Consider the following 25,917-nt stretch of genomic DNA (forward strand, 5'->3'; position numbering starts at 1 on the left):
TGAGCATTTCCTGTGTTCAGACTACAAAGCAATTACAAATCCTCCTAACTGTAATGGCATTTACCCCACAGTTCATAAGTATACTTGGTGTACTTAGCTTTCTGTATTTGGTTTTGCCCTTTGTTTGGATAAGAACTGTGCCCATCTTCCATCCACATTATTAGAAGTCAAGGCAATGCATTGGTGGTGGAACTTTGACTACTGGGTTGATCCCTATACACAATCTGTGGGAATTAGCTGTAACTTCCCATGTTTTCATCTTCTTCTTAGTGTTCCTCAGAATAAAACCTTTTTAAAAAGACAGCTGAAAAAGAGATTCCATTTCTCTAGAGTCACTGAGCATGGGTTACTGCAGTTCATAAACTTGGCTACTTATAGCTAGACAACGTTTTGGAAAAAGTCTTTTAGCCTAGTGAAGGAAATGGTAGATTTGCTTGACAGTTCTGGACCATTTGTTATGTACTTAGTATGCAGCCAAGAAAAATGTACACTGGTTAATTTAGATAAAATCTGATAATACATACTACACTGGCAATCCTTTTTAGATATTGGATCCTTCCAAGAGAATGTTGTGGAGAAATAGAGAGACTTGTTCCTCTTTGACTTTTTCAGAGGTTAAGTATGATTTTTTTTTTTGTCTTGGTGCCAATACTGGGGAAAAATACAAGCTAGAATGTTTTTTTCCAAAGAAATTCCCATGAGAATGTGAAAGTATTTCTCTTTGGGGTATTCACAAAAAGATAACAGGCTAATCTGTTCCATTTTATTACTTGGGACACTAAGTTATAGGGTCTGTCTGCATTGAGGAAAATAACATTCAAGTTTCTCCCAGCTGTTGTTACACTGTGCATGTGTACAAATATAAGCCGTCTGTGGAGAACAGATTTCTGCTCCCAACACAAAATCTTTAGAGCTATGTAGCTCTGAAAGTCTTTGAGTGGACGGGAATGAATATGCTGTGGTTATGATTTGATAACAGTACCAACAATAGTGAATTTGTTAGGACAGGTCAAGAGTCTAAATCACATAGCCTGCTGCATTTTTGCTGCATTTTGCTGCAATGTGTCTAGCATTCCTTACCATTAGCCGCATTGTCTGGGTCTGATGGAATTCTGATATACCAGGTCACTACCATCCTTGTTCCAAGTCTTAATTTGCTTTGTATTTATTTAAAATTCAGTGTAATTACTTAGAGAAAGTCACAGTGCAGCATAGACCATAATAACATTGTTCTAGACTCTGTACCACAGAGGTCTTAACCCTTCCTAGCCTATCCAAAACTATATATGGCTGGAGTTACACTTTAAAAAATGTACCTGCTCCAACTTACAAATAAATTCAACTTAAGAACACATCTATAGAACCTATCTTGTTTGTAACTTGGGGACTGCCTGTATAGAATTTGAACATCATCTCAAATAAATGGACTGCTGATCTCTTGAAAGAAGCCACAGAGCTATTCCAGCATAGATCTTGTGAAGCTTCTCTAATCTAAAATGGATAAAAATGCAAATAATAACAACAAAACAAACAAAAACTAGTGACCTTTAAACGTTTTTCATTGTTCTCTATGGGTTTATGTACAAAAGTGATGCAGTCAATCATGGAATCAATTCCTTTTAAATTCAGCCTATTGCAGTTGATTGGCAGCCATGGGTTTAGGTCATCATATTTGTTGAAATAGATACAATTTCTTTATAATTATTTCACTACAACCATCCATGTAATTTTTCCCTAATCTCTATATCTTTTTATTATTTAATAATATGGAGATTGTTGCATGTTTTAAATACACAGGGTTTTAATCCTTATGGGACAATATTCATTGTTCCTTAATATTTTTGTGACATGTTTATGTAGTTTGTTCTTCTTGTTTCCTCTTCCTTTTCCCTGGAGAGATGAATGTACTCTTGCATACAAAACAGAGGTGAGTTTTCCCAGCACTTTACCACAGTGTGCTGAGAAAAGATTTGTTGGCTGACAGCAGTCTTTTTAGTCCCAGCCAATGTGAACTTACTGGAATCTGGCAGGGAAAGCACTGCCAGATGATTCTTCCAAGCCTGGGCAGAAGTTGATGAGTGTTTTAAAATAGGCCTTGTCTTGGCAGGTCTGCAGTGGTGATAAAAGACAGAAGATGCTTGTTGTTTGATCAAGTCCTTAAGTTTACTCTCATCTTTATATTGAGAGGCAAACATTATTGTCCAGTGTTTCTTGTTTTCCCTTTTATGTGAGCCTGATATAAATGATCACATTCTTGTACATATGATTGTCTGTAATGTTGGAACCAACATATATTAATAACATGCTATGTATTGTGTGTACTTCTCAAGTTCTGATGTTGAAATTTTCATAAGCAGTAAGATGTTTTTACTAAATAATTGTATTAGTTCTCCATCATTTTTCCACATGATTGGGCAGATAAATACTGCTTCTTTGAGCATAGATGAATTCATGACAACAAGAGTGTCTTTTGGGATCTGTGAAATGGGCTTTGCTCTCACCTGGCTTAACTTTACAAAGTATCAGGAAGTAGTTTACATGAACCAAATATCAGGTCTATGTGTTGACCATATGCAGGAAGGTGCTGCCTTAACATGCCTTATATGTTTCCTTTGGTGAGTTTAACATTGTCATATATAGCAATGTGAGGGATTAGTTATCTTAATTTACTGATTGTCATCTTCTCAACAGCACTGAAAAGTCCAGCTGCATTTCATGAACAGAGAAGGAGTTTGGAACGGGCCAGGGTAAGTTACTAGTCAGCATTTGAAGAGGCGTACTGTTTTTCAAAACTAGTCTAAAATGTCCCCAAACACTTAATTTATTTTGTTAAGGAGATATGTTTTTGATTACAGCATTCATAGTAATTTGGCCAGTAGTAACAGTGGCTGGGGATAAAAGAACCTGTGGTCCCAAACTCCTAGAGTACACAAAATCACCTATTTCTGATCTTGGTGTTTACATTCTAGCAATGTGAATTGTTGCTTCTTTATGTCAGTTAGAACCTAAGATGCAAAGCCAATGACAGGGAGAGAAAGAGATTGCCTACTGTATTCTGCACTGGCTAATATCTGGGAGAATGTTAACTCTTACCGTCTGTTTTAAAAATATAATTAATCTGTTTCATATTCAGGAAAATATCATTGTATGTAATTTTCTCTTTCATCTACAGACAGAAGACTACCTAAAACGTAAGATTCGGTCCCGGCCAGAGAGATCAGAGCTGGTGAGAATGCATATTCTGGAAGGTATGTGTCCCTAGTGTAGAGCCATGTAGTAAACTTCTCTACTTTTAACTTGCAAACTTGACATTCTACGTTTTTATCTAGCACCTTTGTTCATTTGATAACAGATAAATTGAGTATTTGGCCCAAGGCATTGAATTGGTCAAGGGATAGTAGGGCTTTGGTGATGGATTTTTTCATATTGTTTTAGATTCAATACTTGTAACTACTTGCCTGCACATATATGCCAACATATATAAGAGCTTAAGTTATAAGTCTCTTTATGGAGAGAAAAAGCAGGGTATAAATAAACAGAAGAAGAAGGAGAAGGAAAAGGAGTAGTAGTAGTAGTAGTAGTAGTAGTCGTCGTCAAAATAGTTGCATACTCTGGGTGCATCTACACTGTAGAATTAATGCAGTTTGACACCACTTTAACTGCAATGGAACAATGTTATGGCATTATGAGAGCTGTAGTTTGGTGAAGCACCAGCATCCATTGTAGAGAAGGTGAAAGATCTTATAAAACTATAACCCCAATGATTCCATAGCAAGATAAATTTATAAGGCAGATGGAAGAATAATTATTAGTTTGATTTTTGCAAAGATTCATCATTCCCCCCCAATTCCGTTTACGTGTGATTTGACAGGTCTCTTCTTAATTTCTTATGGCATCATCAGAATTCAGGAACAGTGCACTCAGTCACAATAAATGTTGAATTCTTTTTTGCAAGCCACTTCAGATTAAGCCACTTCACCTACTCTTTCAGGAAGGCACCCCCCAAAATACTTCAGCTGTATATCCTCTCAGCATGTATTGTGATGTTCTGAAGGAGCATCATTCTTTTTTACTGTCAGAGTGAAAGCTTTTACAATTTTTTGTAAAAATTGTGTGACTTAGAAGTGACCATATTTTAACTTTTCCCTCCCGAGCAGAAACCTCTGCTGAACCTTCCCTTCAGGCTAAGCAGCTGAAATTAAAGCGGGCCAGATTGGCTGATGATCTCAATGAAAAAATTGCCCAGCGTCCCGGTCCAATGGAGTTGGTAGAGAAGAACATTCTGCCTGTGGAATCTAGCTTGAAGGAAGCAATCATAGGTAAGGCTGGTGATAGGAGGAAGTCTATACCAGGAGTAATAGCCACTCTCCTTATGCATCCTTTGCTGGTACTAAGAATAACAATTGCACTTGGCTTTCTTACAAATGCCAATGCAGTTGCTTCAGTAAGCATTGTAAGGCACTCCATTTGCTTGGTCAAGCAGATCTATGATAAAGTCCCAGTGGCTTAGAAGCCAAGGTACTTATAGTATTTATTGGCTTAATGACCATTCCAAAATTGGGGTGTGCATTATCTTTGCATAATATGGTAAAGAGAAGGTCTTGGGCATAGGCATGCACAGGAGAGGTCTTGCCTGCCCCAAGTTGCCACTGCCTTTGCTTCCTCTTCTCTTGGGGCCCGATAATCTCTGCTCACCAGGGCTTGCCAGAGCCAGGGCCACCGTTTCCTGCTGCTGATGCCTCTACCTGCTGCCTCACCAGCATCAGGGCTGACCCCCCCCCCCCCCCGCCCCATGCTGTCTTCTCTCTCCTGGTATGGCATGGTGTCTCCTGGGCATTGGGGGCAGTGGGATAGGGAGAAACTATCATAAGTGAACAACTAATAAAATACGAAAAGGAAAAGAAACAAGAGGAGGAAAAAGGGGAGGGGTTAAAGTCCCGAAGCTCTAGGGATAAGGAAAGGGAGTAGCAGAATAAGAAATTTGACTTCCAATCTTCTCCACCGTGCTCTACGTTTTCCTTTCTAATTTCTTTAAATAGTTGCTCACCCCTCCTCAGTGCTGTCCATTGGGTAACAATTCTCCTCTTTATTTTCCTTTCTATTATCAATTTTATTTTTTCATGTTTCATGTAGTCTCTTATTGGTGTCCAATCCGTTATTTTTTTATAACCTTCTAAATGGTTGTTTAATACTTGGGTTAATTTGTCCATATTCATAAGTATTTTACAAGTCCACCACATGTGGAAAAAGGTTCATCCTTAATTTTTGCATTTCTAACACTTACCTTGCACATTAGGGTAACATTTTGCTAATTTATGTGGTGTTATGTACCATTGGTGCATCGTTTTGTACCAATTCTCTTTCAGATCATATGAATAAGTGAATTTTAGTTTTTGATTCCACATTTTCCCCAATCTTCTAGTTTATTTGTGTGTCCAATATTTGCAGCCCATTTACACTTTCACTTGTTCTATTCCTGTCGACCATCCTAATAATTTTTTGTATATTTTCGTTATCAGTTTTTTTTCAGTCTTCATTATCTTGTCCCATTATCTTGCTGTAGTACTCTTATTTGTCTATATTTTTTTCTTTTCCTTCCGTCTTCCCTCCTTCCAGTTTCCCCTTGTCTTCCTTTCCTTCCCATCTACGAAATAAATAAATCGAGGGTTACTTTCCATTGCCGAAAGATTTGGCGATTTGGCACATTAGATTCAGTGGCGCACTAGATTTGATTAAATACAGGTGATCCTTTAAACTGGAGAGGTGCTCTAAGATGGCTATTTTCTCTTGATATATTTTTCTGTCTTTCCCACTCAAATTTGGGGTGAGAGTAGCGATAAACAGATCTGAGCCACTAGAAAAAGTTAGAAGTTTGGATTTTTTAAAAAGTAAAGGTGAAGGGGATATGTAATCCAATGGTCTTCTTTATTTGGGTAGGCTCTTTTGCTGTTTCTTCCTCCCAAAATAAATAAAATAATGGGAAATAGTTTTGAATAGAATATCAACCTTCTTTTGGAAAGAGGGGCATGGAATGGCACAACTGAGGCACAAATTCAGGTGTAGGTTCCTATAAACTCCTCTCAAAGTCTGTGTTCTTCCTGCTCCTCTGGTATGAATTGAAAATTCTTCTTTTCATGCTGCATCAATAAAAAATGGAAGTAAGATTCTTTTTTGCTCTGTCCTCTTTTTATTTCTTGCAAGGAAATAATAGGAAGCTTTTTCTGAAGGATCCATATTTAGAATAGATGTAGGGGGAAGCCACAAGTACTAATTGCAGTGAAGTTTCTCTGCTAATGTAGAGCTGTCAGTTACTTCTGAGTTGAAATTAAAAGCATAAAGAAGGTATGTGACATTGGTGGGTCTGAAGGAGATTTTTCCTTATAATTTTGTATGCTTTTCTGAGTTCTTCGGAAATGATTCCATTTTCATGGTTGCCACTGACGTTTATTGTGATTACTTTTTTAAAAACCAGGTAAAATATTGCTAATATTTCCATTTTCTATTCCTAATCTGACTTTCAGAAATTAGAACAAAACAATTCTAGCTCAATTTTTTCTTGCTTTTTTCAGCAGAAAGATACAGAAGGGAATTTCTCTTAGATTTCACGCCCATTCCTTACTGGCAGGGATGATAATTAAAATATTTTGCAAAACAAATGTCCAAAATTTGTCTCTAATTTTCCTACTTAAGCAAAGTCCAGAAGTGTGTCTTGCTAGTTATGATTGAGCTTTTGTCTTCTATTATTTAGTGGATGGTTTTCCATTTACTGTTTTCAGTAGGTCAAGTGAATTACCCAAAGGTAGCAGACAATTCGTCCTTCGACGAGGACAGCAGTGATGCCCTGTCTCCAGAACAGCCAGCCAGCCATGAATCTCAGGGGTCTGTGCCATCCCCAATGGAAGCACGTGTTGGCGAGTCATTTTCTGCTGCCACAGTGGCTTCTCCTGCTCAGGTGAAAATGTGAAATATGGGCACTCGTTAAACCCTTTTGTTGTATTCAGACAACAGATGTGTCTTTCCATGTAGAAAAAGGAATGACAAGACTTTCACAAGAGGGGCAATCACAAGTGGGGCATTCTGGTGATTTTCAGGAAAAACAATATTTGAATTTGGAAATCTTTGCACTTATATACTTTATGCCAGACAAATTACTAGGAACCTCAAGTGATAAATGTTTGTGTGACTCTTTTAGAGTCGGTATTAGAGACTGGGTTGCCTGGGAGAACTCAACTGCTGCTGAGAAACAATGTGAGAATAAGGAAGACATATTTAAAATAATGTTTGGATTTGCTGCATGTCATCTGAAGCAGATGACATAAGGGTTGTGTGCTCCATAAAGGCTCATATTTCTTGTTGAAAATGTAAGAATAAGAAACATGGGTATACAAATGAGCCTGTGTGTTTAATATTTACTTTTGTAGGTTATCTGTCAGTTAAAAATCAGCACAGACTCCAGTGAGGCTCCTTTCCTGTCTGAACAGCCACCAACTTCCCTACCACCGCCACCACCGCTGCTGCCTCCTAATCTCATGAACGGAATTGCTGCTCCTGCTGCCAAACCACTTCCAACTCTTATAAAGGTACCATTTAAAATGGAAGTATATGCAAATGGCAGGAAAAGGATCTAGACTCTTAGGAATATGTTATAAGAATAGGTGGAAAATATTGAGTAAGGTAATCTCCCTTTGGTCCATTGCACTCATTTAAAAAGCAGCAACAAGTAAAACCTATAAATGTAAGTGCCTTGTTCACACCATAATGCCTAGTATCAGGCTACCAATTAGCAGGTACCAGAACTGGCCCCCAAGCAACTTCTGACCTTTGGGCACCAAATAGTTTCAGTCCCCATCCCAAGATATATGGGGTACCTGAGTTGGGGTGCACTCACTGCAGGAGGGAAGCTGATGGAAGCTGGACTCCTGTGGTTATGTAGTGCAGAACAAAGCAAAGAAAATCAAAGTGTACAAGGATGACTCATCCCTCCCCCAGGGAAAACTGTTCAAGCAGTTTAGCAATAGAGAAAAATTCACACCCTCAGTTTGTTCTCAGTCTTCGTATTTTTTCAAGCTTGAAACTGCTAAACAAATGCAAATGAATTTTTGCATGCCTATTGGCCTGTGATAATGTTTGGCCATGATACAAGGCCAAAGAAGGCCCATCTCACTACATAGATATTATTTGAGAACACAGAAATGCTGGAACACTCTAACAACTACCATGTCAGATTACACAGAGAAGCCATTGAAATCCACAAGCATGTAGACAGTTTCAACAGAAAGGAAGAAACCATGAAAATGATAAAAATCTGGCTACCAGTGTTAAAACAACTATAAAGCCATAACAGTAAATAAAGAACAACACTTAAAAACAGGGGAAGTCCCAACAAGAAACAACCAGGGCCAACTAACCACCTCCCAACAAAGGATTCCCCCTTTCAGTAAGAAGCCGGACCTTGAAAACTGCTAGGTCATTAAATGCTAATCAAGATGGCCAATTGCTACATTCACACCTACTTCAAACAGACAAGAGTTCTTTCTCCCACCCTGGACATTCCACAGATATATAAATCCAATTTTCCTAGTTTCCCCAACCTCTGAGGATGTCTGCCATAGGTGCAGGTGAAACATCAGGAGAGAATGCTTTTGGAACATGGCCATACAGCCTGGAAAATACACCACTCATAACTTGCATTAATGTTAAAATTGGGAAGAATTGTTTTTTTTTAATATTAGTAGTATAACAGCTGCATTTTATATGCTTATATAATTGGCACATATTTTTGTAGAGGAGTTACTGAAAAGTTTGCTACTTCTTTCTTGATGGCCTGTATCTAAACATTAATTGGGAAAGGTTGCAATAAATGAGCAAACCATATAGAACACATCAGCAGCATTGTTATTGTTATTTTTTCTGCATTTGAGTTCTTTATTCTTATCATCCATCTTGAGTCACCTGTTTTTTTACATCATGCAGCAAAGCCAGACCAAGTCATCTTGTGAGAAGTCCCAGCGTAGCAAAAAATCCAAGGAACCGAAACCGAAAGTCAAGAAACTGAAGTATCACCAATATATTCCACCGGACCAAAAGCAGGACAAGGGAGCACCTCCAATGGATTCATCTTATGCCAAAATCTTGCAGCAACAGCAGCTCTTCTTGCAGCTCCAGATCCTTAATCAGCAGCAGCAACAGCACTACAACTATCAAACCATCCTACCAGCTCCACCAAAGTATGGGTTGCTTTGTGTGTGAACCCCCCCGCCCACCCCTTCACATAAGATCTGTATCAGTTGATTTGAAATTGTGCATCTTCATCTAACCCCGTGAAATCATGGGAGTTGCTGCAGCATTCAACATTCCACTCATTCTCAGAAAAAGTTCATCCAAATATTGACTTGAGCACAAATTTCAGAATTAGTCTGGTTTGTGAGCGTGATAGACCAGATTTTGTTGAGTTAAGCAGGAGTTCAGTAGTATTAGCAGATTTTATGTAATTAGATTAATGTCTAAAAATGCCTAGCAGTATGATTTTGTGAAAAATCTTTTGAGTATTCCTCCCTTTCCCTCTAACAGAAATATCTAATTGGCCATTATTTAATAATCATCAATACAGTACTGCATGAATTCAACATATTGTTGTTAATTTTACCATATTTACCTCAATCTAATGCTCACCTTTTTAGGCTAAATGATCTCTCCAAACTTATGATGCGCATTAGATCTGCGTCATATAGTAATCTTAGTGCTGAGCCAAAGCCAAATTTAATTGGCATGGATCAATGCAGTGCAGTCCTGGGATTTGTAGTTTGGTATTTGGCGGAGAAGGCTCAAGGCCGTGTCAAACTACTGACCCCATGATTCAATGGCTTTGAACCAAAGAAGTTAAAATGAATTAAATCTGCATCATAGATTCATCCCAAGGTGTTACTTTCCAAGGTTTCCGTTGTTGGAAGCTTTGATGTCCTAACACGTATGTTTTTGAAGAAGGAGTTCTAAGTAGGAAACAACTGTAATGCACAACTTTTTTGGCAAACATGTGCACTTTTTGCCACTGCATATATTACATTTGCCAGCAGATACTTTTTTTGGTTTCAGGGTTTTGGAAATTGAGGTACGCATTAGATTTGATGGCACATTAGGCTCGAGCATTACTACTTTATACATTTGTGCCTCACCCTTTTTCCAATAATGGGACTCAATGTGGCTAATACTTTTTAAAATATAAACAATTTATATTTTTAAACAAAATAATATTAAAATGTATTAAAACCACATGAAAATCTTTGGAAAATCTTCTAACCACATTCTTCCCCCTTCAGGCCTCCAGGAGAGCAGCAGAATGGCAGTAATGCTCCACCTATGCGTAGTCTTTCAGCTACTGGTAGCTGCACCTCCTCTGTTTCTTCCAGCTCGAATGGGTTGATGCGACAAAACAGCAATGTTCCAATGGCCAAGCCAGGAGCTCTCCCTACTAATCTTGATGACATGAAGGTAACCAAAGACTTGTTGACAATTACCTTGATTTTTTTTTGTTTTTATTAAAGAAAATATAATATCATTTTTATAATGCATGGAATGCTGAGATCATATTTATTTATTTATTTATTTATTTGCTGCATTTGTTGACCGCCGTTCTCAGCCCTAGGGCGACTCATGGCGGTGTACAACATATAAAAGACAATTTACAATAAGCAATAACAAAAAAAAGTCAACATATCACTAAACACAATCATATAGTTACACTAAATAATCCGCTCCGTCTCATCGTAGAATCATAACCAAACTCGTAGTCCATGTTCCGTTCCAGTTGTCATTACCAATTTATGTAGCGCTCAGTTAAATGCCTTCTCAAATAGCCATGTCTTTAGGCTCTTACGGAAAGACAAAAGGGAGGGCGCCTGTCTGATGTCAACAGGGAGGGTGTTCCACAGCCGGGGGGCCACCACCGAGAAAGCCCTCTCTCACGTCCCCGCCAGACGTGCCTGTGCAGCAGGAGGGATCGAGAGAAGGGCCTCCCCAGACGATCTCAAGGCCCTCGTGGGCTCATAGGCCGAGATGCGGTCCGAAAGGTATTTTGGGCCAGAACCGTTTAGGGCTTTGTAGGATAACACCAGCACCTTGAATTGGGCCCGGTAGCAGATCGGCAGCCAGTGGAGCTGGAACAACAGGGGCGTTGTATGCTCCCTGCGTCCCGCTCCTGTTAGTAACATGGCTGCCGCGCGCTGGACTAGCTGAAGCTTCCGGGCCGTCTTCAAGGGCAGCCCCACGTAGAGAGCGTTGCAGTAGTCAAGGCGGGATGTGGCCAGAGCGTGTACCACCGTGGCCAAGTCAGACTTCCCGAGGTACGGGCGCAGCTGGCGCACGAGCCTAAGCTGTGCAAATGCTCCCCTGGTCACCGCTGAAACCTGGGGATCCAGGCTCAATGATGAATCCAGGATCACACCCAAGCTGTGAACCTGCGCCTTCAAGGGGAGTGCGACCCCATCCAGCACAGGCTGTAACCTTATACCCTGTTCGGCCTTACGACTGACCAGGAGTACCTCTGTCTTGTCTGGATTTAATTTCAGTTTGTTCTGGATTTAATTTCAGTTTGTTCAAGATGTGATGTAAATGTATTACTACCATGATTGGTGACGTCGGTGTTGGTAATTAGAATAAATGGTTGAAAAAAGCACTTTTTCAGCTTTTAGGGTGGAACTTGTTGAATAGTGCCACGTGTTTAATATTGTATTGCTGTTGGGAAGCTGGTTAAAATTGGAGGACATTGTCCTTTTTTGTGAGCCAAACTCTCCGAGCTAATTTAGCTTTTCCTTTAATTTTCCCATTTATTGTTAGGTGGCAGAGCTGAAGCAGGAATTGAAGATGAGGGCACTGCCTGTGTCAGGTACCAAGAACGATCTAATTGAGAGGCTCAAGGCTTATCAAGAGCAGAATGGTACAGCTGGCCGAGCAGTTGCTGCTCCCAAGCCCAATGCGGCAATTCTCCCAAAGGCTGCTGAGGTGGTGGTCGCTTTCCCAGCCCCTAGGCTGAGTACGGGGCCTGCGCTGGTCAGTACGGGCATTACATCAGCAGAGGTTGTCATGGCCACAGTCAGTGGCAGCGGTGTGATGAAGTTTGGTAGCACAGGTTCGACGCCTCCTGTGTCACCCACTCCCTCTGAGCGCTCACTGATGAGTGCTGGGGATGAAAATTCAACCAGTGGGGATGCCTTTGGGGAGATGGTGACTTCTCCTCTCACTCAGCTCACCTTGCAAGCTTCGCCAGTGCAATTTCTGGTGAAAGAAGAGAGCTCCAAAGGCAGCACTTGTAGTGCAAATCCGGTGTCAAAGGCAGAGTCCTGTATTAGCAGCAGCGGCAGACAAGACATGGAGGTGGTCCAGGATAAAGACCAAATGCTTCAGGAGAAAGATAAACAAATTGAGGAGCTCACCCGCATGCTGAAACAGAAGCAGCAGCTGGTGGAGATGTTGAGGCTACAGCTGGAAAGAGAAAAGCGGTCTCAGCCGCCACCGTCCACTATGGTTGTTGGAGAAGAGGGCACAGCTGCAGTCCCTGAGCCATCTGTGTTTGGTACTCATGTTAAGAGTGAAAAGGGCTTTATGAGTTGCCAATCTATGGGGCAGCCCAACTGCCAAACTGACCAATTAAAACCCACACAGACCATAAGCCAAATGGACACCTCAGATACAAGCTCAGTGCCAAAGAAAGCAGTCATGGTGAAGCAGGAGGTGCCAGCTACTGCTGAGACAGAGTCACCGTTGTGCCAGACCTCAAATTTTTTCCTTGGCCAGCAAGGTGGAGGCTTCCGAGACCTCATCAAGGGAGGCCCTCCCCCGACCCTCATCACTGATTCCACTGGCACTCATATCGTCCTCACAGTGACCAATCAGAATGCAGAGAGGCAGGGCCTCTCTCCTCAGGACAAATCGGGGAGCAGCCCATTGCCATTGACGGTAGGTCTGCACATTCCCTGCAACTGAAGTTGCTTGTGCAGAAGGCTTTCAAACAGGGAACAAATCTCATGATGTTGTTTGGAAAGTGAATAGCTATTCCTGTACCACTGTAGTCTGATAATATAATCACTATTAGCTGTTAATGTAGCAAGGGGAAAATCTCTACATGGGCAGTACGGATTGGGGGAGAAGCAGCATGTGATCATTCATGCAAAGGGCACAATTAAGAGCAGTGTGTTCTTTCAAAGTATGCAGACTTTCACTTTGCTTTTTAGTTATACATTGGTAATTTGAACTGTAGTCTATAGCCAGTGTCATGGCCATTCATTTTCTATCTCCATAGATTATCGCAACAGATTGAATTGGTATGTTTCATACAAAATTAAATTGTAAAGCCTTCTGACTTACTTTTGGTATTAACTTGGGTTGCTAGTCAAGCATGCAACGTTTTTGCCTTCCACTTACTATTCATATTGGGACTCAGTAAAGAAAAATTATTCAGACAGTGCTCCTCAATATCTTGTCTGAATAATGACAAATTTTACTCCTAGGCCATTGAGATGGAAGGAGGAAACAGAAGTTATCTTAATTGTGGCCTTCAGACCACAAAACAGGGCCAGGGAAGGAGTGGAGATGTCCTCAAGAAGACTAGGGCCAGATGGAGGTTTTGGATAGTTGTAGTGAGTCATTTGCAAGATCTATAGATTTGCTTTTATAGGTAAAGATAATTTCTAATAGTCAGGAGGGTCGTGCTGAAAGAGACCCAGACCTAAGAATGCAATGAAAGTGCATTTAAGTGCTGGGAGAGTTCCTTTCTCATGCTACTGAGTAGATTTAGCATTCCTTCTACAGTAGGATAAGTGACTGGGGCTGATCTGACAATCTGGTTTAAAATGTTAGCAAGTGTTTTTTATTGTTTTTAAAGTCAAATGTCATGTGTTACTTAACAGAATGAAATATTGGGGGCTATGGCAGTAGCTGTAATTTCCTTCCCCAACATTTGCAAGCTCCATTTTTGCCACCGTGGCACTGCTTCTCCATCCACTCTCTTATTCTCACATCATTTTAGACATCACTGAACCATTTCCCTTAATTTTACACATATTTAACACAGAGGCCCTGTTATTTCATCTGCAGCACTTGATTCTTAAGATAGGATCTCAACTGATAGGATGAATTAAAAATATTAAACTTTCTTTCTTGTTTTCCTTTTTCCTTTCTCAGAGAGTACCATCTCCATCAGCAAAAACAGCCAGCCAGCAACCTGTAAATAGCTCCCAGACATCTCTGCAGACGCTGCCAAGTGAGGCCAACAAGAAGGTAGCAGACACACCCATTGGTTTCCTAATACTTTGTATTGTGGTCTGGGTGGCAGAAGGGAGGAAAGAAGCTTTGCTGGGTTTTGTATATTGAACTTATTTCCACACCGTTGCACTCAATGCACCACTTGCCAGCATTGCTTTGCCTGAGGGAAAGTTGGAGTAGAGCAGGCAAGCTGATCAAGTGGAAGCGGTTTTGCCTCCATTTCTGAACTGTTAGAGTAATGATGTAGATTATCTGGTTTTACACATTTTAGAGTGATGGTTAAGCTGTATGACCGTGTTTTGAGTTTTTGATTCTTTCCCTTATTCTAAGCTTTTACCTGTACAGTAAAAAAAGATACAATTTCCCATTACATTTTCTTCTATTTGGAAATGTTTGTACTGATTTTCTTTACAAATGCCCAAAATGTACACTACAAAAATTATGAAATTGTTGATCAATAAATACAAAAATAAAAATGCTGCCATAGGAGCAGTTTAAAACAAATTTTAAAACCTAAAAACACCCACATTTAAGGTTCAGTAGAATAGTCTCAGCAGCACATGTGACACAGGGATCCATATTCCTGTTTTTAACAGTGAATTCCAAAGACTTGGGTGATGCAGCAGAGACGGTCCTGTCTCACATCTCAACCAGTTGTGTTTCAGAAAAGTACTGGGACACCAAGCAGGTCCTCCTCTGTTGAACTCAGCGAGTGGGCAGCATCATTTAGGAAGAGTGTGTGAAAAAAAGTGTGGAAGCAAAGTGGAAGCTAGTGGAATTACTATAAAGCCAGAATAATGTGATCATTAATGCAAATTCCATAAATTGATATGGCTGCTGCATTTTGTTCCAGTTAAAGTTCCAGGGATTTAGTTGCAATACAACTGGCTAGATCAGCATTATTAAGAAAGGAGTGTACCTGAGATAGCAACTAAAGCTGACCAGAAGCAGTCCACTGACCACAGCTGCCACCAGAGGATTCTCAGATAAGACTGGGCCCAGGAGCATTCTCAGACTATGTTTATGATCTTTTCAGGGAGTATCCCATTCAGGAAAAATTACAAGTTATACCTCTGTTAATAAAGTAGATTTGTCCCTGAGCATGGCGTATTTAATCCAAAATGTTGTTGCTGGGGCAGAAATAATGTGGAAAGAACGGCATTTAATTCCAACATAACAAAACAGTTCAACAAAACAATTCAAAGTGTTTCAAAAGACCTTTTATTCAAAACTAAGCATGTACATGTAAAGTGAAACAGTCATACTTTCACTTATTGCATTTAAGTTAACAAAAACATTTGCAGTTTAAATGGATCACTGGAAGCACCTCTTTCACCATCCTCCCATGCAGATGCTGCTGCTTCCAAGTAATAGGAAAAGTGCACGAGGTCCCATATCCTTAAATGTCATCTCCTAGTGGTTTCATATGGATATTATATGACATAGTGGACAAAATAGGATCCCTGGCAACTCCATAGGCTCTTGGCCAAGGGCTCAGGTTGCAGTCATGGAGCGCCTTTTGGGACCTGTGAACCAATTCAAGGCAGAAACTAAGGCAAGGCAGGGCCCTCAGTTCCCATCCCAGAGAAATGCTGCAGCAGGACATGAAAGGTGATGAGACATCCATCAGAATTAAGGGATATCATGAAAATATGGTGGGAATGTCATTTAGTCTTATTAAAAATTAGGCTTCTAAGAGAAGTAGTAAAAAGACTAATACAAGAGAGGTGAGTGGGTTTATATTTTCTGTATGTGTTAATTCATTGTTCAGTTCAGTGGGTTGGTAAGTCTGGTTACAACTAACCAACAGGACCCCATCCTGTGTGTGGAAGCAAAGTAGATGGTAGAGCCACACTTATTTTTCAGCACCTGAACCTGCCCCCTTCCTCATCCTGAATGCAATCTCTGAATGAAAACACTTCCAACTCTCTGAGTGCAGGACTCCTGAACCTGACTCCTGACAGTTTGTGAAGCATTGAAATACCTGGCAGCCTTCACAGGGGAGGCTTCTGTGGAAGTCAGTCCCTAATGGTCATGGAGGAAGGTTTTTTTCCTTGCTGCATTGCTACCTTGAGTAGTTTTCCTGCATAGGAATGAATGGCAGACATCCACTTACAAAAGGAAGATGAAGAGATGTATGTATATGTAGCGGGAAAGGGGACTAACATTTTTGACGTTAGGAGTTGCAGCCGTTCAGAATCAGTCTTACTCCTTTCTGGGATTACGCCATCCTGACTTCTCTTTTTTACACATATAAGAGTGTGATACAATCTTGGGAACTGGCTTTTGTATGCATACATGGTATGTGCCAATTTGCACATTTCTTCCCATACTGAAGAAACAAAGACTCTTGCCTTCAGCAGTAAAGTATGTCTAATCTTTATGGTAGAATAAAACATCCTTGTACATTATGGCCCTCTATCTGTGGAAAACACATTCCAAGACACATGCGCGCACGCACACACATACGCACACACATCTATACTATGGATATCTGAAACCATAGATCATAGCAAACCTTGTATTTTCACAATTTTTTTTTAAAAAAACACATTGAAGAACCTAAAACAGTGATTCTCAACCTGTGGGCCCGCAGGTGTTTTTGGCCTTCAACTCCCAGAAATCCTAACAACTGGTAAACTGGCTAGAATTTCTGGGAGTTGTAGGCCAAAACATGAGAACTCCCAACAGTGTTTTCAGGATAACAGTTGCAAAAAAACAAAAAAACAAAAACAAAAAGAAGTAAGAAAAGGGGCTATGTTCATGTTCCACATGGTCCAGACCCTTGGAGATAGAGGTGAGATAAAAATTGTCTCCAGGTCAAAAGTTAAATATTGGAGGCACAATTATAAAGCAACCAGAATGTCTAAAAAAAACTTTTTACTGAGCAGGAAAAAATAAAATGCACAGATAATAGGATGGGTGACACAAGGCTTGAAATGTGAAAGGCTTCCACAAGTCTTCTTAGACAACAAGCTGCATCTAAAACAAAGTCAATGTGATTATCAGCTGCATCTAGCGGAGTGTAGTGTCTAAATCAGGCATGGGCCAGATTTGGCCCATGCTTGGTCTAAATCAAGAGAAATAATAATACCACTATTTTGCTTTCATCAGACCTCACCTGAAATACTGTGTCCAGTTCTGGACATCACGATTAAAAAAGGATGCTGACAAGCTGGAATGTGTTGAGAGGAGGGTGACTACAATGGTAAAGGATTTGGCATGAGAAGCAGCCTAGAGAGTTGGATATGTTTACCCTAGAGAAGAGAAGGTTAAGAGGTGATATAATCACCACATTTAAATATTTGAAAAAATATCATATTGAAGATGGAGCAGGCTTGTTTTCAGCTACTCCAAAGACAGAGCCATGGATTAAAACTATAGGAAAAGGACTTTCACCTAAACATTAAAAAGAATTTCCTGATGCTCAGAGCTGTTCGATATTTGAATACACTGCCTAGGAGTGTGGTGGTCTCCTTTTCTGGAGAGTTTTAAAGAGAGGCTGGATGGCCATGGTCAGGAGTTCTTTGACTATGGACTGGATGGCCTGTGTTATCCCTTCAAGTGACTCAGTTCATCATGGCTGCTATGGGAGTGCTTTTGAAGGATGGTGTTACAAGAGGTGCTGGTCTAATCAGCGTCTGACCTTTTTTTTTCCTTTGTCTATCGCTTGTGCCTTCTTAGGGTCAGAAGCTAGGTCCACAGATGGTCAGTGGGCAACCTCCTCAGGTGGCCTTGTCCTTTTCTGCACCTCCCAGCTTACAACCCTTCTTCCTGAATGGCTTCCACAAAGGACCCCTGAAAACCAGCGTTCCCAGCAAAACTGGCCAGTGCAGTCGACCGAAAAAGGTATCCTGTCAGCAAGCTCCCCTGAGCACCAAGTCAAAGGGATTTGTGTTGCCATACCATGTGCCAAATGTGGTTCCTTCAAGAGGAGGAGTTTGATTGTCTGGTAATCCCAAACTGGGTGGACATTTGAAGGATATTGATATATTTGTCTGTCTAGGATATTGCACCAGTCCTTTTGCAGACATTGATAACTGAATTTAGATCCAACTTGTAGTGATGTGGATTGGGAGATATTAATAAAAACATATTTATCTGCAAAAATTATACACTTCACTTTAAATGAATGCTTATCAGACATACAATATAAGTCTGTAGGTCCAGTGTAAGTCAGTAAATTAGTAATGTAGTATAATATATTTTATTTGTAATTTGTGGTTTCTATATGTAGAAAGTAATGTATGTGTATTGTTGAAGGCTTTCATGGCTGGAATCACTGGGTGGTTCTAGGTTATTCAGACTAGAAGCATTCTAGAGGCATTCTTCTAGAACATGGCCATACAGCCCAAAAAATCTACAACAACCTAGTAGTGTGTGTGCGTGTTTGTGGGAGGGGCTATGAAACTGAATAAAATTATATGTTCATTGTATTAAATCTGATTAGATGTTTGACAATATAATGTTGTCATAATATTGCCTATGTTAATCTGGTTCCATAGTAAGTAGCCCCTTTAAAGAAAAAGGTTAGTGATAGTAAGTAAGTGGAAAACTTTGCATTAATAATTAAAGTAGTCTTTTATAATAATAATTAATAATAATGGAAAACATTTCATTAAAATTCCCCTTTACCTCCACTGTTGTCAGATGTCGCCCCATACATGTTTTAAGTAGATCTCCTTTCTTGAGAGAAGTAGTTATGTTCAGATGTGTCCTAAAGAAGTTAGCCTGAGATTTTTTGAGGCATAGATTTTTTGTTGCAAATACTTGATAATCACTTTCTTGCCCTGCAGTTTAAAACAAGGGTTATGAAAACTTTATTTAAAATCATAATCATTTTAAAGCCACCTCTGAAATTTTAACAACCAGGGGCTAAGTGAAACAGTATCATTTGAACTACTCATTGGAAGCATAAGAGAAGTGGACTCAGTTTGACATTTGGAGGCAGGAAGTTCTACAGTCTGAGCATTGCTACAGACAATGTCCTGTGTCCTTTTCTGGTAATGAGATACACTGCAGGTTCTCAAATGTAAGACAAGCTTATATTAAAGGTGATTTCGGGTATGGCCAGAGTTTGCATAATGTTAGTTTAAGGTGTGGCTGAGTGATACTATAGTTAAGATTGTTCCTACTAATGGGAGTTCTCCTGGATGATGGTTTGCTTCTAAACGGAGTTACGTGAGTCCACAGTGAATGGGATGTAGCCTGCAAACCAAGTATATAGAATCATAGAATCATAAGAGTTGGAAGAGACCTCATGGGCCATCCAGTCCGACCCCCTGCCAAGAAGCAGGAATATTGCATTCAAAGCATATAATCAAGTACAGTCTTAACCAAGCAGGTACAATCTTAACTCTTGACCATAGTTCCATAAAGGCTTTGGGAGTTCAAAGTGGTTGTAGTGCCCCTGAAGAGGCAAGGTTGGATTAGAGTCTGTTTTAAGTATCACCAGTGCGCAAATAAATTGCCCATTTGGGAAGAATCATTGCTTTTTCTTTTCTTCACAGCTTATTTCACAGCCAGGCTCTCCATCTTCTCCATCTCCTTCCCAACTGGACCTTGAGCAGCAGAACCTGCCCTTCTTTGGTACTCCTCCACCTCTGTCTCTACCTTCCACTTCAGTATTGATGAAAGAACCACCAGGTTATGAAGAAGCAGTGAAGCAGCAACCAAAGGCCCCCGAGGTGAGGGAGGCCTTCATAAAATGGGGAATGGTATGTACTGTTGGTCTCCTGCAAATGAAGTCAGAGAGGCATGGGCTGGAATGGGATTTTTGGGGTTCATTGTCTTTCGAGGCTATGCTAGAAATTGTGCATATAGATGCCATTCCTCTGAGCTTGTTCAACCACAACACAGTCATTATGAAGTGCATATTATGGCATTGCTGTTGAATACGACATCCGGACCAAATACCTCTTTTCTCTTCCAGGAGAATGGCTGTTCAAGTCAACAGATGGATGACCTATTTGACATTTTAATTGAACATGGAGGTAAAGTGGGAATAAGGATTTATACCAGGCCCTTTCTAGCCTTTTTTTATTCTGGTGTGTTCTGTAGCATCTGCACCATTGAGGATAGATTGAAACAAAGCTCTCATGAGCCTGAGAACAAAGTTACAGAGAGTAGGCCACTGTTTTTTTTATATATATAATAGAGATCATCAGCCTGTGAGCTGCATGCAGTCCATCTCCTCCTTCTGTGTAGTTCATAATGTCCCCTACTTTGCAAGCATTAAGGGAAAAAAAGTGCTGACCACAGAATGGGATGCACAATACAAATGCTCCTGTGATTGATACTTTCCCATTCTGCTGCTGTCACTAAAGGACCATTGGAGAAAGGAAGCCCAACGATATAGTAATATGCTTACATGTTGCTTGTAAATCCTTGGTGCTGTATCATTTTGGCTTCCAGGCCTATGTCTTTGCATGTGTGAGATTAAAACCTGGCTGAATGAATGAACGGTTAAAAACAGTGTGTTCCTTCCCACTACCATTAGGCAGCTACTAAAAAGATTCCCCTGGAAGAATAGGACAGCTGATTCTGAAAAAGTTGCCTATTCTTACCTTGCAAGCTTTTGTGTTTAAGCTGGTATGCTTAAAGATTTATTAATACTCCCTAACAGAGTTCAAAGTATCTCAGCCTAAAGTGCAGCAATATTGGTATGACTACAGTTGTTGCATTGCAAGATGTAAGTGCAGGGTGTTTTTTTGCTCCCACAGAAATTTCAGCTCAGTTCAAGGAGCAGTCTTCACCTGCGAGAAAAGACACTGCGGTTTCTCCAGGGTGCCCCCCCTCATCCAGCAGCCACCATTCCTCAGAGCTCCCCCTGCCAGTGTCCATGAGCCAGACAACCTCTGGTAATCCTGTCCCACCGGGCAGGCTGGAAGACTTCTTGGAGAGCAGTACCGGCCTCCCCTTGCTGACCACCGGCCCTGATGGAACTGAGCCTTTGTCCCTCATTGACCTCTACAGTGAAATGCTAAGCAGTTCGGCTATCCTGGACCACCCATCTTCACCTATGGACACATCAGAATTGCACTTTGCCCCTGAGCCTTCTGGAGGACCAAGCCTGGACCTGGCTGAGGCCAACCTGGACAGTATGGATTGGTTGGAGCTGTCAGGAGGTCCAGTGATGAGCCTCACTCCCCTCAGTACTGCAACGCCTAGCCTCTTCTCCACAGACTTTCTGGATGGACATGATCTGCAGCTGCACTGGGATTCTTGCTTATAAGTCTTGAGTGTGCAGAAGAGCTTTCCAGGTGTGTGTAGAATATGGGTTGGAGCTTAAGTCAAAGTTGCATCTGAAGAAAACTCTTCACCACCATTTTGACCAGCTTTTGTGAAGATAAAGCCAAGAGTAAGTACCAGGGAGTCTTCTGAAGGAAGATTCAACCTTAGGCAAGCGACTACCTTTCTCATGACCAGTGGCGGCATGAGACATAGCCCTTTCCTCAAACCATCAGTGGCAGCAAGACTTGTAATGGTATGTTGGAGGCTTTCAGCATGGAGTACTTCTCTTCCAAAGTGAGCCATCTGTCGGGCTTAGTTCAAGGCAATTCAGAGAAACTGGACCTTTCTACTCAAATCTGTCTAGATAGGAAGTTCTACCAAAAAAGTGGGAAAAATTAATCTGGACATGTTTCAAAATATTCCTAGACATAGGGCACGGAGGATCTGGATAAATGCAGAATTGGGGTTCTGTTAGCTGCAGTTATATGCTGGACACCCTCAGCAAAGTTGTAGGTGCTTTCTGGCTAGCAAAAACTTAAAGCTCAAGTTATGTGCCAGAGTTTAGCTCGAAGGCACTTTCCCTTGGCTTCTTGCCGATTCCTGCATGCAGTCCTTATTCCTGGCTTGGACCAGCTAAAAAAAGACAGGTGTCTACCTTGATTCTAGTATCTCACCTGGCTAGAATTGTTTTTCTGAGCATTGAGCTGGCCATGAATCAAGACAGCTGCATCAGGGATGTATTTGCAGCCTCCCAGGATTACTTTGCTGTCTCCTCTTTTGTAGCCCTGCCCGTGAAACCTAGTTGCCTAGAACCTGCTGTTTTGAAGAGATGGAGCTGTAGGAAGTCTTGATTTTTGGGTGAATCAACGTCTTGGCAGCATGTGGGCAGTATACTGCTGTCCTGAGTGCTTTTGCTCTACATGAATTTCATTTCATCTGCTCCTCCCACAGCTTTCCTGCATCTGAAGTGTACTTTTCTCTGTTCTCAAGATTGGTGTCACAGGGAAGTCTGGAGTGAGGAGGTGGCTACACAGAAGCGGCTGTGGTGGCACTTCATGTTGGAGGAGCTCGGTTAATGGTAACTCATCTATAGGAAAGTTTTAATCCAAAAGGGCTTCAGAGAACATGAGCACCACCTGCTCTTGAGGCAGAAGCCTTTAGTGCTGGCTTGCCAAGGAGTTGCGTGTTTCATTGCACAGAGGAAATTTTCTGTAGCCATAATCCCAGCTGCTGTGAAGGATGGTTCAAAACAAGTCTTGCCTCTTGATACTTGGGTTTCATTTATAGATGGTAAAATTTCTGTATATAGCGCTGTAAAATTGTTTTGTTTTAGAAAGAAAGGGAGTTTATCCGCCTAGGTAGAAGGGGGAACTTCGTTTTTGCTCCTCTTCCTCTGTGATAACCTGTTGGGGAGCTGCTATTTTAGCCTGTGGTTTGTGGCAGGGGGAGGACTTGATCCTCACACTGCCAGTTTTAGCCTTATTGCACATGTCACTCAAAGGAAGTCATGCTCCTATCATTCTTTCTCCCCCTTCCCCTGTAAAAAACGTGTAGTTATGCATCTGCTAGCACCGCCTTCCTTTCCACAGAGTGAGGGAATGGGTTGCGTTCTCTTGTTTCACAAGAGTCCCTTCACTTCTGTTTCCTTTTCACATTATGGAAACTGTAACATATCATATACCCCATTATGATAAACGGACTGGTCCTCAAGAGACTATTGCAGTTATGTGATTAGCTGTTGCCCTGAAATAGCCACTTGCATGTGAAGCTTATTTCATTCAGTTTTTATAAAAAAAAATCATTGTTTTCTTTGTGGAAATCAGGTTGTTACAGTTGCTGAAGGTGTATCTTCCGTATTGTTTCTGGTACCTGCTACTGATAATATCCATCACTTGGTCTGTGGCTGATTTGGAAAGTTGATGCTAGACTTGTGATTGTTCACTGTGCAGAAGAATTGTGTATAGCAGCATATTTCGCTTTTGAAGGGTGTGAAAGCACCTGGGTTAGTAAAAGCTTTCTGTTTCTCTTGTCACACCAAGGGCCACCCGTGGATGGCTTCAGTTTCTGATAGTTATTGGTGAAGTCAGGGCACCTTTATCACCCAAATGGGCTTGTGTGGAAAGGTGGTATGAACAAGAACTGCCTGGCTTTGAAAAGAGAGAATGTTCTAGTCTAACTCTAGTGTACAATTATGACAAGACTGCAACAACTTTAACCAACCACTAATGTTCACCTAAAAGATGCCAGACATAGTTTGGGGCACTGCCTGTTGTAGGGATATTACTCTTTTATGAAATGGAAAAATAATGGGGAGTACACTAGAGTCAGTTTTTCCTAGTGTATCAGATAGTAGCTCTGCTTTTTAAAATGTATCCTCTAAATTCTTCTTTTATACCCAACACAGTAAAACAGGCACCTAAGGAGCCACCGCTAGTTTGAATGTACTTATTCTTCCGCTGATAACCACTACTTGTAATAACCTATATTTGATTAACACGCACACTTCCTTCCACTATGCATCAATTTAAAAGGTTATCAGCACCGGTGGGAAGCCGAGGCAGTGTTGTAGTATTGGACCTAGAGTGAACATGCAACTGGAAAAGGGTATGGAATGAGCAGATATTTGGGGAGAGAATGGATAAATCAAATTATTTTTTCAGTTACAGATATTTGAAAAATCCATTTTATTAAAAAAAAATTGTGTTCTAATATCTTTGTACATCTCGTCTTTGGTCGTGACATTATAGATGCTACTCTGTGTGCCATGATAAAAATATAGCAAAGACATTCAACACATATGACAGAAGGAAGAGTGGATTCACACTGTTGCCATTGGCATACATTGTAGTTCACTTAACATGTTATTTGCTGCTGTCAGCATTGGTTGTTACTTGCTAGTTGTCCTACTCTTGGGACACTGCTGCTTTTCTTATTCCCTTGCTACTTTATCCTGCCCAACTCCCAGACAGAATATGCTAGAAGGCCAGGCTGTTAACAGCATGAGGAATAATCCACAAGGCAGATCATCCAGTTACTTAATATGCATTTTCTAGAGTCATTACCATGAAAACACCCATTCCTACTCTGTCCAGATTACTACTATTGCCATAGTTCAGGTTACAGACCAGAAATAAGGCTAAAGGCATAAAAATATGAAAGATCAATTCCAGTTCCCCTGCAACTGTCACAAGATGTGCAATTTATTTATGAACCAAAATGACACAGAGCCTTGTTTCACTTCACAATTTGATTGTGCTCCCCAACCAGTGCTTTCATTATCTGTTCCCTTAAGATGAGCTGCCGCCGTGCAGCTAGTTATGTGCTCTCATCCTACAGCCCCTGCTAGCCGTCTACTTAGAGCAGGGGCTGTAGTTCTCTCCCTGAGCCAGCTCAGTCCTGAATCGACTTTCTACATTTAAGATATGTCAAAATATACAGACATTTTTGGATAGAACTTACATCTTTTGGTTACTAGTTTTAAAAATAATGCTCCAGGTTAAAACATTTCATGGTGGGTCACAGCTGGATGGAATGAAAGGCATGGTAGTAATGGCATCTTACCATCTTACACAACACCTGAACGCCATCTTGCTAACCAGCCAATCATTCCAGGCACTTTGTGGCAACACCAAAGCCACACATGCACTGTAGTGACTGGGGGGGAAAGTAGTCAGTAGTCACATTGTGTCTCTCTTACGTCGCTGACTGCTTTACACATTATATCTATGTAAGAAAATAAAAGTTTGCCATCAGAGTGAAATGGGTCTCAGAGAAGACTGCCAGCCACCAGTTTCTCCTCTTGGACAGAAGGGAATGCAACAGCAAAGCTGGGTCTCCCTCAGACTCACATTACACTTCCCTCACTTATGATACCTTTGTCACCAATGCCATTGCCTCTCCTTACCTTTCACCCAGACCTTCAGCCGTCACCTCAAGCACTTGGCCTGAGTGGATACAGTAGGTGCATGCATGCTCTGCACAGTTAGTGACACACCATGGAGAAGGGATGTTCGGCAGCCACTTTCAGCAGCAAAGGGCCACCCCTGCGCTCTTCAATGTGCTCCTGCCCATTTGCTAGAGCAAGCTGCTACCAAGTGAGAGCAATCTTGCAACTAACAAAATACTGAAAGCACACATGGTTCTTTACAGTGTACAATGCATGAAGGGGCAACAGGCTGGTGGGGGGACAAAAGGGACATATTCCAAATATATCATACAAGAAGTCCAAAAAGGAGGCGGAGCAAGAAGTCATCCATCAATGTCCCAACTAAAAAGGTGGTGTTTTACGAGCATGTCCTGAACTCCTTCCTTCAATGGTTTCTTCTCCTTCTCCTACAAAATATAAGAACGCTAAGGTTACTCAAACACATGGAGTAGCTGTTGGTAATGTGGACAAGTGTAAAAGCCAGGCTACTGAAGAAGAAAGTG

At 41.0% G+C, this 25,917-nt stretch overlaps 2 protein-coding genes across 5 annotated transcripts in view; one reads left to right on the forward strand and one right to left on the reverse strand.

The window, feature by feature from the left end:
- MRTFA (myocardin related transcription factor A) overlaps window positions 1-24,198 on the forward strand; it is a 65,159-nt gene extending 40,961 nt beyond the window's left edge. For 3 of the 4 annotated variants that reach the window (XM_067469183.1, XM_067469182.1, XM_060777104.2), the window contains exons 3-15: window positions 2,692-2,747; window positions 3,173-3,248; window positions 4,158-4,319; window positions 6,777-6,952; window positions 7,422-7,580; window positions 8,974-9,227; window positions 10,317-10,488; window positions 11,833-12,951; window positions 14,176-14,271; window positions 17,941-18,105; window positions 19,767-19,973; window positions 20,189-20,249; window positions 20,979-24,198. In XM_067469183.1, the coding sequence (XP_067325284.1) occupies window positions 2,692-2,747; window positions 3,173-3,248; window positions 4,158-4,319; window positions 6,777-6,952; window positions 7,422-7,580; window positions 8,974-9,227; window positions 10,317-10,488; window positions 11,833-12,951; window positions 14,176-14,271; window positions 17,941-18,105; window positions 19,767-19,973; window positions 20,189-20,249; window positions 20,979-21,490 (3,215 nt within the window). In that variant the 3' untranslated portion in view covers window positions 21,491-24,198. The remainder of the gene's footprint in view (window positions 1-2,691; window positions 2,748-3,172; window positions 3,249-4,157; window positions 4,320-6,776; window positions 6,953-7,421; window positions 7,581-8,973; window positions 9,228-10,316; window positions 10,489-11,832; window positions 12,952-14,175; window positions 14,272-17,940; window positions 18,106-19,766; window positions 19,974-20,188; window positions 20,250-20,978) is intronic. The other variant, XM_060777105.2, reaches the window with a different exon arrangement.
- Window positions 24,157-25,917, reverse strand: part of SGSM3 (small G protein signaling modulator 3) — a 39,110-nt gene continuing 37,349 nt past the window's right edge. The window contains exon 23 of the mRNA XM_060777103.2: window positions 24,157-25,821. Coding sequence (XP_060633086.2) covers window positions 25,738-25,821 — 84 coding nt within the window. The 3' untranslated portion in view covers window positions 24,157-25,737. The remainder of the gene's footprint in view (window positions 25,822-25,917) is intronic.

The sequence above is a fragment of the Anolis sagrei genome, chromosome 5, assembly GCF_037176765.1.
Source record: "Anolis sagrei isolate rAnoSag1 chromosome 5, rAnoSag1.mat, whole genome shotgun sequence".
NCBI classification, from domain to species: Eukaryota; Metazoa; Chordata; class Lepidosauria; order Squamata; family Dactyloidae; genus Anolis; species Anolis sagrei.